General features: G+C 43.1%; 1 protein-coding gene across 3 annotated transcripts in view; it reads right to left on the bottom strand.

Annotated features, from left to right (window-relative positions):
- The window catches only part of LOC109873537 (netrin-G2-like), a 159139-nt gene that overhangs the window by 124071 nt on the left and 22368 nt on the right, over window positions 1-12700 (bottom strand). For all 3 annotated transcript variants that reach the window (XM_031809344.1, XM_031809345.1, XM_031809343.1), the window contains exon 3: window positions 2528-3171. In XM_031809344.1, coding sequence (XP_031665204.1) covers window positions 2528-3171 — 644 coding nt within the window. The remainder of the gene's footprint in view (window positions 1-2527; window positions 3172-12700) is intronic.

Here is a 12700-nt window from a genome sequence, read left to right as displayed (position 1 = left end):
ATCCACGTCTGTGCACAGTCCTAATCCAAATACATTATACATTCTAGAATGGTTTAGAATGGTGGTTGGTAGCAGCGCCCCCCCCCCCCCCCCCCCCCCCCCCCCCCCCCCCCCCCCTCCCCACTCCATAGCTCTGGATAGCCAGTGACAGATGGGGAGATGAAGAGGGGAGAGAGAGAGTCAGAGTTCCGGTTATACAGTGAGATAGCACCGTTTTTATAGGGCCTGATCAATACAGTATGAGCAAGGAAGGTGTATGTACAGTACCTGAGTAGTATAGAAATGATTTAATCTCTTGGGGAATATAGACCTATAATAAGTCTCCAACAACCTTGTCTCCCATCCAGGTTGCTAAATGATTCCAAACATCCGGCACATACACAGATCTAACAACCCCCCCCCCCACACACACACACACACACAATCTCTCCTCCTCTCCTGCATCGGCACTTAATGGCCTATCGTGTTAGGATTACCCATACTCACCTCATTGAGTTAAATTACTGATTATTACCTTTCACTGTTTAGTGTTCAGACACTGAGCTGCTGCTTAAGGGGCCAGGAGTGGGGAGTGCAGGGGCCACACGAGCCCTTCAGGAAAGGACTCTCTACCTCTCCCCACTGTCGATATCACCACCCTATGTCATTACTGCGGCGACCTGGACTAGGAAGCACGCCATTTGGTCTTCTTTTATAATATAAAACCAATTTCAGCGCGAGCGGTCCCAGCGGTGCATCTGCAACGGGGGTAAATATTCAATATTCATTATTAAAATGTTCTCCCGAGCAGTTTGGAAATCCAAATATGTTCCGTGCCAGATGAGATGGCCCTATTGTCCCGAGGGAACATTGACTAATCGCCTGGCCTTCGGAAATCAATATCCAACGGTAATCATCAGACACCTCCGATTATACAGTAGTGCCCGGAGACCCCCCCACCGGCCCATTGACCGACCAACCCCCATCACCCAATATTCCCTCACTCCTTCCCTCCCTCCATTCAATCCCAGAATAACAGCATTGATCAGTGACTATGTTACTGGGGATGTGGGTGGGGATGGAGGAAGACATCAGGCGTCAGTCATTTCTATGGGGGCTATTTGGGTCCCCTTATTACCGGATGCAGCAGCATAGTCAGTATTGTGTTATAGCTTCTTTGCTCGATCCGGATGTAAAGGGAGAGACTGAGAGATGAGGTATGTTCTGTAGGTAAGGAAATTAGAATATTATATGGACATTTAACTAGCAGACGCTTTTATGCAAAGCAACTTAGTCACTGCGGTTGTTCAGTAGCTATTGCTCTAGCGAGAAATCACAAAACAACTGATAGAGGTATTGTATTTGATTAGGGGAAATTGCGCAACATTGGTAAGTTAAGTATTGGGCAAAGTGGCTTGGTCAGGGTTGTTGGGTTTGGGAGATAGGGTCAGGAGTTATTCCTGACCAAGTGACCAGAAAGTAAACAGGATACTCTAGGCTCTACATCTAGGCTATTTGTGGTCAGGAAAAACTCCAAGCCCAACCATGTGAAATTGCATATCCCTCCCCTCTTTACACCTTTCTTTCTATCGCTCGCTCAGCTTTTCCATCTGCGTCTCCATGCTAAGCATGATCAATACCTCCAGGCCTGCTCCTGCTTCTAACCACAGGCCGGGGGGTGGCAGAGCTACCTGGGGGGCTGGAGTGCTGTGTCAGCATCCACTCAAGACCTCAAACACCTCTACTCCTCTTCTTCTCTCATCACCTCTGTCAACCAACACTTCTTCAACACAATCCCTCACTCACATGTTTCTCACTTTTACCACTACACACCTCCACCCCCCTTCTCTTCTCCTCCCCTCCTCCCTCCATTCCAATGTGGCTGTTAAATACCATTCAAATGTCACACTGCCATTTTGATTGGAATAATCATTTTGAGAGGAGGGAGAAATGGCTTGTTGATGCTAAGCAGGCGGTGCAACAGCGAAAGCCATCTCTCCCTGTCACAAAGTTGCTGTGTAAGAGGTTCCCAGTTCCTGCCCGGCCCCACGGCGCCACAGTAGATGTGGACACAGGTTTATGTTAAGACCACCGAGGCCATGTGTTAGCGTCGTTCATCATCACGCCTAGGTAGACCAATGACAGCGACAGTACTAGGATTCATGCACAGGGAGTAACAGAGGAGTAACAGAGGATCAGTGTAAAGGACCTATGATTAGTGTGGTTATGTATGTTGGGGAGTGTGAAAGTGTGTATGAATGTAAGAGTGATTTAATTATAGCTTTCTAAACTAACAATAAGAGTAGCGTTTCAGGTGTTTGACCTATTTTCAGTGTATGAACCTTGAAGTAAACTCATTTACCCAGCAGCCAACACTTCTCTCTATAAAACACCTTGGTCCTGCTCAGTAGAGAGCAAACCGTAGTAGAACGTAGCAGAACATTAGCATCAGAAAATGGACAAGACATGACGCTGTTCTCTATCGCATTTAACAGTAACTCAATCTTTTTTTTTGTTTTTAGTAAGAGGATCACTGGATCAATCTTACCTTGCGGGCACCTCGATGTTGGAGATGGCGTAAAAGTACTTGAGCAGGTTGTCCCTCTGCATGTAGGTTCCCCCCAGGGCCGGTCTGAGCAGCCTCAGCCTGAGGTTAGTGAAGGTAAAGAATTCCCTCAGGCCCTTCATACTCTCCATACGGGTGTACAAGCTGTCCATGTTGAGCAACCTCGGCCCGGCGAACACTGCGAAACGCTCCCGAACCTCGAACTTTACGTTCTTATCGTTCTTCGATCCCACCCAGCGTGAGAACTGCTCGGTGCAGATGACAAGGGTAATATTTGCAGGCGATAGGTCGGGGACACGCTTTGGTGCCATGTTAAAGGACTCGAGACAATCGTCAGCGTAGAACTGGAAGGGCTGCCAGGTGCGGCCGTGGTCCATGGACTTGTCCAGAACCATTAAGGTGGGGCGGCCGTACTCAAAGGTAATGGCGATGTCGTCCGTCAGCTCCAGGCTCTTGTTCCAGGCTAGGGAGATGTTGGCCAAGAGGGGTTCTGGATAACGGGCCCATGTGACTGTCTGCCAGTAGGTGATGCGGCCGGTGTGCTCACGGTCCTGCATCAGCTGAGGAGGGTGGGCCAGGTCCGGGTTGGAGGCGTCACACTCGTCACTGCACAGGTACGGGTTCTCCTGCAGAGTCAAAAGAACACAAACGAGTCAGTGGACAGACAGTGAATGGATGCACTAAATGATTCTCAAGTCTTAGGTGAAATGGAATATAGTCTATCATCAGTCCCTCCAGGATTCTGCAATCACAATTTTCTTTAGCAAAATCGACCAATCACAACTATTTCATCACAATATTATCATCAACGCAGTACATAGAGGGCTTGCAATTTCAACCAATCACTGCACTTTACTGCATAATATGGTTCAATCGAGCCTCACGTCAACAATCCTTTTCCCTCGTCAGCTAATTTTCACAAGAGATTTGACAAAATCACCTACTGGCAGACAGTCACATGGTCCTGTTACCCTGAACCCCTCTTAACCAACATATTGCATGCAAAATGTCAGAACTTACGCAGGAAAATCAAGCATTTTCGTCCACAAATATCACAAAAAATGCAAAATCCTGGACTATATGATGCAAAAGAAGAAATTCCTGTACCTACTTTCATGCTCCTGGCATTCATCCTAAAACTTAAACCAAAACATTTAATATTAAATTTTAAAAAGTGAAAAGTAAATCTATAAGTTGGTGAACTGTGCCTGTACAAAAAACTAACCAGTCAGTCAAACCCACACTAATAACAAAATAAAGTTTACAGTTCTGTGCAGGCTGAGTTTATAAATCATCTGATTTATGATGACACTGAGCTAAGAGAAAAAAACAAGCATATGCAAAATCTAGTGGTGCGAGGGTAAGAGAAACTTCTCAGAAGAAAGGAAAGGGGGATACCTAGTTAGTTGTACAACTGAATGCATTCAACTGAAATGTGTCTTGTGCATTTAACCTAACTCCTCTTCTTAACTGCCTTGCTTACTGCCAGAATGACCGATGTTTACCTTGTTGGCTCAGGGCTTCGATCCAGCAAGCTTTTGGTTACTGGCCCAACGCTCCTACCCGCCAGGCTACCTGCCGCCTGCTCGAGTGGGGTACTCAAGATCCTAACCTCAGGATAAAAGTCTGTGCGTGACGACATAGCGCACATAAAAATTATTTTGCGTTTAAATTCCCATGTACAGATAAAAAAAATACAAATACAAATTCAACTCTACTGATAGTTTTGTGCCCACTCTGGTTTTGGCACGTGTGCTCTAGCTAACAGTTTACAGATACAGTTTAGATTATTATGGACATAAGAGCAAAATTATTTTAAGTTGTAAATACGGCAGGCAAGCATCATCGATCATCATGTCACCAGAATAAAACCCTCGATATTTATTGGAAAGGAGCATCAGGCTTCTCACCTTACACTTTCACCACCCTGTGAAGTTCATCTTATTTCATCTGTAGCCTAATAAACTGCATGCTTTCCCGAGTCGTAGTGGGAGAACCATACAACATGTCATCACATGACTCTGTTGTGGAATTATGGAATCTAAATATTTCACAGATACCAAAACTTGTGTAAATTCAATTAGACTTTATTACAAAGTAACAGAGCCGGGCAATTCCATGGAACAACTGACTCTTCATTCTTAGTATTTGGCTTTTATACAGTCTTACCCTTACACCCTTACATTGTCACTCCACTTTATGAATCTTGGTGTCTTACTTAGTTTCCATTCTCTTATTGACTCAGACATTGGGGCATAGATTCTATTTGTGGCGTGACATGCACACTCCTACTGGTGCCTATCACAGATTATATAATGTTCCTGTCCAAAAGTGCAGGCCGATGTTGTCTATGTTTGATTAACCGATGTCCAGTAACCTTCACAAGACCAGTCACGTCTTGTTGGTCTACCTTGCCTCATCCACACAGATTCTGCTTACGATTCTGTTTTTTACATATCTAATAGTTGACTCGATGTTGATCCAGCTTTGTACACTCACATGGGCTCAGCCTTCATTCTGCTTACACATGTCTAATATTTAAACATATATCGATTATTCATTCTACTTCAAAGAGAACAGTATCGATACTGAGAATCATCAGATGACTGGAAACTCTCCAACAACTCCAAGTTTACATCGATATGATGGTTATTACAGTGCCTTCAGAACGTATTCACACCCGTGGACTTTTTACAAAAAAAATTGTGTTACGGCCTGAATTTAGAATAGATCAAATTGAGATATTGTGCCACTGGCCTACCCACAATACCCCATAATGTCAAAGTGGAATTATGTTTCTTAAATTTTCTTTTACAAAAGAATAAAAATGAAAATCTGAAATGTATTAAGTCAATAAGTATTCAACCCTTGTGTTATGGCCTAAATAAATTCAGGAGTAAAAATCTGATTAACAGGTCACATGATAAGTTGCATGGACTCACTATGTGTGCAATAAAAGTGTTTAACATGATTTTTGAATGACTACCTTGTCTCTGTACTCCACACATGCAATTATCTGTAAGGTCCTTCAGTTGAGCAGTGAATTTCAAACACATATTCAACACAAAGACCAGGCTTTCCAATGCCTCGCAAAGAAGGGCACTTATTGGTAGACTGGGGAGTTTTTCAGGATAAAAAAAAAATAGAATAGTGCTAAGCACAGCCAAAGTCCTAGAGGAAAACATGGTTCAGTCTGCTTTCCACCAGACACTGGGAGATGAATTCACCTTTCACCAAGAAAATAACCTAAAACACAGTAGATGTGGGTGCCCCTGAGTGGCAGAGTCACAGGCAAGACCTGAAAATAGTTGTCTAGCAATGATCAACAATCAATTTGACAAAGCTTGAGGAATTTTGAAAAGAATAATGGGTAATTGTTGCATAATCCAGGTGTGGAAATCTCTTAAGAGATTTACCCAGAAAGACTTACAGCTGTAATCACAGCCAAAGGTGTTTCAACAAAGTATTGACTAGGGGGGGAATACTTATGTAAATGAGATATTTCTGTATTTCATTTTTAATACATTTGCAAAAATGTCTTAAAAACATGTTTTCACTTTGTCATTATTATTGTGTGTAAATGGGTTAAAACAACGTTTTAATCCATTTTGAATTGAGTCTAAAAACAAAATGTGCAATTAGTGAAGGGGTATGAATACTTTCTGAATGCACTGTATATCAATATTTGCGCATAAAAGCGACATTTCAAAAAAAAAAATTACAGAAACAAAAAGATACCACCTTATCTAGAGTATTTAGTTTTGTCGATATTTGGAAAGTTTACCAACAAATGTTCTGCTTCCATCAGACCTTTACGGGCATAAAAGATAGGATGGAAACCTGGTTACTGACCGGTCAAAGATTCCACTCGAGGCTGTGTTCAGTAGAGATATAATGTTTTGAAACAGAGGTTGAAAAATATTTAGCTTCGGTGTGCCCTACTGCACACTACCCCGCTGTGTTCAAGGCATCAATCCCTGTTAAGAGGAGAAGAATGAAACGCCAGCAGTACTACAGATTTTGAAGCTCGGAATTGAACAGCCCTGCTATAGAAGATATTGCAGTGTGGGCGGCTATGACTTAATATTGAAACGACTGGGTCTTCTCTCCGAACAACAACATTAGATGAGAACCTCCCACTCTCACTGGGGAGAGGTGGCATGCTTGTTTCCTCTCCGTAACTATTACTACATTTCCAGAATTTCCAGGAATCCCAGTTGGAAGATTCCTAGAATCAGCAGGGAATAAGCAGGTCATTCGGAATCCTCCAACCAGGATTTGTGGAAAACCTGTGAATTTTTGGTTCTGGTCCTGGGCCAAAAAAAAGGTACAAATATTTGTCCAACCTTCACTCCTGCTTCAGACACAACGAGGATTAGTGACATGCCATGAGGAAACGACCACCGTTAGACTGTACAGACACTGTCCCAGATGCACAAGAACATATAGGTTACTCTCGACCCCGATATATCTTTTGACGAACATATCAAGAATATTTTAAGGACAACTTTTTTCCATCTTCATAACATTGCAAAAATCCTAAACTTTTTGCCAAAAATTATGCCGAAAAACAAATCCATGCTTTTGACACTTCTAGATTAAACTACCGCAATCCTCTACTCTCCAGCTAGCCGGATAAAGCACTAAATAAACTTAGAAGCTTAACACAGTTGCTAGAATCCTGACTAGAACTGATCATATTACTCCAGTGCTAGCCTCTCTACACTGGCTTCCTGTTAAGGCAAGGGCTGATTTTAAGGTTTTACTGCTAACCTACAAAGCATTACATGGGCTTGCTCCTACCTATCTCTCCAATTTGGTCTACACGTCCACTATGGTCACAAGACACAGGCCTCCTTATTGTCTCTAGAATTCCTAAGAAAACAGCTGGAGGCAGGACTTTCTCCTATAGAGCTCAAACGTTTATGGAATGGTCTGGCTATCCAACTCTTCAGTAGGTCCTATGATTGAGTGTAGTCTGTCCCAGGGGTGTGAATGTGAACGGCAAGGCACTGGAGCGACAAACCGCCCTTGCTGTCTCTGCCTGGCTCCCCTCTCTCCACTGGGATGCTCTGCCTCTGACCCTATTACGGGGCTGGGTCACTGGCTTACTAGTGCTCTTCCATGCCGTCCCTAGGAGGGTTGCGTCACTTGAGTGGGTTGTGTCACTGACGTGATCTTCCTGTCCCGTTTTGCACCCCCTCGGGCTCGTGCGGTGGAGATCTTCATAGGCGATACTTAGCATTGTATTAGGGTAGTAAGTTGGTGGTCTGTTGATATCCCTCTATTGGTGTGGGGGCTGTGCTTTGGCAAAGTGAGTGGGGTTATATCCTGCCTGGTTTGCCCTGTCCGGATGGCCCGTCTGGGGGTATTTTCGGACAGGGCCACAGTGTCCCCCCGACCCCCCCGTCTCAGCCTCCAGTATCTATGCTTCAATAGTCAATGTGCCGGGGGGCTAGGGTCAGTCTGTTATATCTGGTGTAATTCTCCTGTCTTATCTGGTGTGAATTTAAGTATGCTCCCACTAATTCTCTCTCCCCTCCTGGAGGACCTGAGCCCTAGGACCATGCCTCAGGACTACCTGGCCTGTCCCCAGTCCACCTGGTCGTGATCCTTCTCCAGTTTCAACTGTTCTGCCTGTGGCTATGCAACCCTGACCTGTTCACTGGATGTGCTACCTTTTCCCAGACCTGCTGTTTTCGACTCTCTCTCTACCACACCTGCTGTCTCAACCTCTGAATGCTCGGCTATGAAAAGCCAACTGACATTTACTCTGAGGTACTGACCTGTTGCACCCTCTACAAACACAGATTATTATTTGACCCTGCTGGTCATCTATAAATGTTTGAACATCTTGAAGAACAATCTGGTCTTAATTGCCATGTACTCTTCTAATCTTCACCTGGCACAGCCAGAAGAGGACCTCTAGGTTTCTACCGAGGTTCCTGCCTTTATGGGGAGTTTTTCTTAGCCACTATGCTTCTACATCTGCATTGCTTGCTGTTTGGGGTTTTAGGCTGGGTTTCTGTATATTTATAAATACATGTGATTGAATTTGATTGACATACCGGTAATGTATAGCAATACGTAGGACAGAGTGACGGAAGGTCTGTATAAAGAATGACGCAAATATATTATAGTGTTTCTGGATTGGGTGTTTTGCATGTACAGTGAGGTCACTTGGCACCCTTGATAAAGGTTAGCTAAAAAGACTGTATAAAATAAATACACCTACTGAGCTATATTGCTTGCCCAAAACATTTAGAAAATTATATTATTTGATACTAATACAATTACTCAGAGAAAGAGATATTGTTGAACAAGTACATACCTAAGTGTACTAAGCATTATGGGCACCTGCACTTTCCATGACATAGACTGACCAGGTGAAAGATACGATTCCTTATTGATGTCACCTGTTTAAGTGCCTTGACACAGCCCTTAGCTGTGGTATATTGGCCATATACTACAAACCCCCGAGGTGCCTTATTGCTATTATAAACTGGTTACCAACGTAATTAGAGCAGTAAAAATAAAATGTTGTCATACCCGTGGTATACGGTCTGATATATCACAGCTGTCAGCCAAACAGCATTCAGGGCTCGAACCACCCAGTTTATAATACTAGTTATGTTACTTTGCGTTACCTTTATGAAAGAAAAAAAAAGATTGCACTGCTTGTTTGACTGTCAAGCTTGATAACTATTTTCTCCTTTCATATGTAGCTCTGTTTTCCTGTGCTGTGCTATTGTAACAGGGTTGATTATGTTTCCACTTGCCTCTAAAGAAAGGTGTATTTAATGTTCAAGCAATCTTATTGGTTGGTTCAATTCCGATGACAATAAGGCGTGTTGTTATTGGCCCCGCTTGCAGATAGGGCGAGATCGCGAACGTCAGGTCTCCCCAGTATGAAAATGTGATGCAAGGGGTAGGTCACATTCTGAATACTGAATACTGTTTTACAATGTGTACAAGTTTGCTGTACATTCCTGATTTATACATGTGTGGGTATATGGTACCTGTTAGGGAATGAGGGGCTTTCTGGGATGTGCTTTGGTATACGATTTCTGTATATAAGTGTGTTAGCTAGCATGCACCGATGTAATGGCCACATAAGCTCACTGCTAACACAGTTGTTTTCATGCTACAGATTTTACCATCGACAGCCATCGACATCATTAAGCCCTGCACAACTAACGTGCTGTTTCCTATTTAACAACAGGTATTTACACATGTTATATTTTGTATTGTATTTTTGTATTTTGTTTATGCCCCAGTATGAAAATGTGATGCATGGGATGTTACCATCGACAGCCATCAACATCATTAAGCCAACTACAAATTGGATTATGGAAACACGTGCTCAGTAGAAATGTGATTGTGAAAGTACAAGTCGTTTGCCAAAATATCTGTGATAATATTACGCAATTTGAAAAAAGGAAGCACTTCTTTACTCGCTTACTCATAAAAGTCATCTGATTACATAACACGTTAGCCACTGAACGGCACAGAACATTTTTCTAAAATGTTTTATGTTGTACAAGAACACATTGGGAGGGATCTTAGACCATTCCTCCATACAGCATTTTTCCAGATCCTTGAGATCAATGATCTGTGCTTATGGACGGCCCACTTCAATTCAACCACAGCTATTCAATAGTGTTCCCGGCGAAAGATGGCCATTGCAAGATGTTGATTTTGTCAAGGATGTCAAGGATCTGGAAAGATGCTACTTGTGTCTGAACGGTCAAATCTGATGTATTTTTCCTCAAGTGGTTTTTAGTCTGTTATTTGGCATTGCTAGTGTTGACAGTTTGACAAGGACATGTGGTAGCTAACCATCTTGCAAATTGTTCACAAATAAATTAGTGAGTGATCTAGTAAGCTAAACAGCTAGCTAGTTGACTGATGTTTCGATAGTTGGATCGTCATATCCTTTGAGGCTTTAAAAGTGTTCTAACACTATGATTTTGAACATTCAAAGTAACTGGGAAATGTCCATGGCAGGTATATTGTTGTCACCTTAGCTTCTGAGTGATGGGAAACACAAGAACCAATCAACCTACACCACTCACACCCGTTGTTACTATGGCAACTAGCGTAGTCATGTCATCAAATGAATGCTGTCTGAACACAATAAATCTGGTCACTTGCTGTTTGGACAGTCAGCAGTCCAAAACAGATTTGAAAAACAAAACTGATTTGAGCATTAAGGCCTGCAGTGTGAACAAAGCTTTAGATCCCTCCAAATGTGTTCTCCAATATCATAAAATATTTTTGGAAAAGGCTAACATGCAAGGTGAGGTATTGAAAGGTATTGAAAACAGGGGTGTCAATAATTTGGACCCCAATCTTTGAGAAAAAAAATAATGAATTAACTAATTAAACAAAATCGCTTTCTCTGAGCAATTGCATTAGTATAAAATAATATAATTTCCCACCAAAATATGAGCATACAATACAGCGCAGTATTTATACTATTTATTTTATTTATTTTATTTATATATTTTTTTGCTCATCTTTATCAAGGGTGACAAAAATGTCAGACGCCACTGTACATCTGGATCTGGTGCGTGTGTTGAGTATGAGGGACTGAGCTGTGATGCGCTAAATGATTCACTGAAAGCTGCACATGACCTGATTGTCTGTCCTCTCTGTCTCTCAGATAATCAGGGACGGGATGTATTTCATTTTGTATGGGAGGGTTGTGAGTGTATTTGTTTAAACCCTCCCCCTCTCGTGCCCTCTTTCCTTACCCCCTCTCTCCTTATCCTGCTACTCTCTCCTCTTCTCTGGCCCACATAGCTACCTTCTGCCAGCAGTGTGTACACACACATGCACACACACAGAGAGATCCTGGCCAACTGCTACGGCAGGTGGCCGGCACCGCTAAGTCCCTCCAGCAATTATCCTCACTGGGATCCTGTCACTGTGACGACCAGCGCGATGGAACTCTGTCGCCGTGTCTACACGCAGCGGGCCATGGTGATAAGTGGGTTCTTGTTTTAGGCGGGACAAGTCCCAATCAGAACAGAAGCTTGCTCATTCCTTAGGTACATATGTCTTACTCGGAACACTCAATAACCATGGTCCAAAAGGCATACAGTGTTTTATGATTCGATGTGACACGTCCCAATTGGAACAGAAGCATGCATGAGCCCTCGATCCCTACACCTGAGGGACCTAGATTTGGATACCAACACTCAGTCATCATGGCCTAAAAAGACTAAAAACCTAAGTATGATACGCTGAGACATTTTGATATGTCATTTGGAGAATTTATACACTGAGTGTACAAAACATTAGGAACACCTTAATATTGAGTTGCACCACCTTTAGCCTTTAGAACAGCCTCAATTCTTTGGGGCATGGACTCTACAAGGTGTCGAAAGCGTTCCACAGGGATGCTGGCCCATGTTGACTCTACAAGGTGTTGAAAGCGTTCCACAGGGATGCTGGCCCATGTTGACTCTACAAGGTGTTGAAAGCGTTCCACAGGGATGCTGGCCCATGTTGACTCTACAAGGTGTTGAAAGCGTTCCACAGGGATGCTGGCCCATGTTGACTCTACAAGGTGTTGAAAGCGTTCCACAGGGATGCTGGTCCATGTTGACTCTACAAGGTGTTGAAAGCGTTCCATAGGGATGCTGGCCCATGTTGACTCTACAAGGTGTTGAAAGCGTTCCACAGGGATGCTGGCCCATGTTGACTCTACAAGGTGTTGAAAGCATTCCATAGGGATGCTAGCCCATGTTGACTCTACAAGGTGTTGAGAGCGTTCCATAGGGATGCTAGCCCATGTTGACTCTACAAGGTGTTGAAAGCGTTCCATAGGGATGCTAGCCCATGTTGACTCTAATGCTTCCCACAGCTGTTTCCAGGATGGTGGAACATTCTTGATATGTTGTGTTTTTTTGCATGCTCTTTTAATATGCCAATTAACCAATGATATCAGGCCACACCCGGCCATGATTAGACATCTGTGTGTATTTTGACACTATATAAATGAGTCATCCCGCAGTGTTTGTCATTATACCCTGATGAAGACAGCTTGTCTGTCGAAACGTTGGACATAAATATTTTTTGTGTGCGGCTCTCCTTTATTTTCATAAGTGTTCTTGATACACACAGGAAATTGTTGAGTGTGAAAAAGCC

This window comes from Oncorhynchus kisutch, linkage group LG29 (assembly GCF_002021735.2).
Source record: "Oncorhynchus kisutch isolate 150728-3 linkage group LG29, Okis_V2, whole genome shotgun sequence".
Lineage (NCBI taxonomy): Eukaryota > Metazoa > Chordata > Actinopteri > Salmoniformes > Salmonidae > Oncorhynchus > Oncorhynchus kisutch.
Note: the sequence above shows the minus strand (reverse complement) of the source record. Positions and strands in the feature narration are given on the sequence as shown.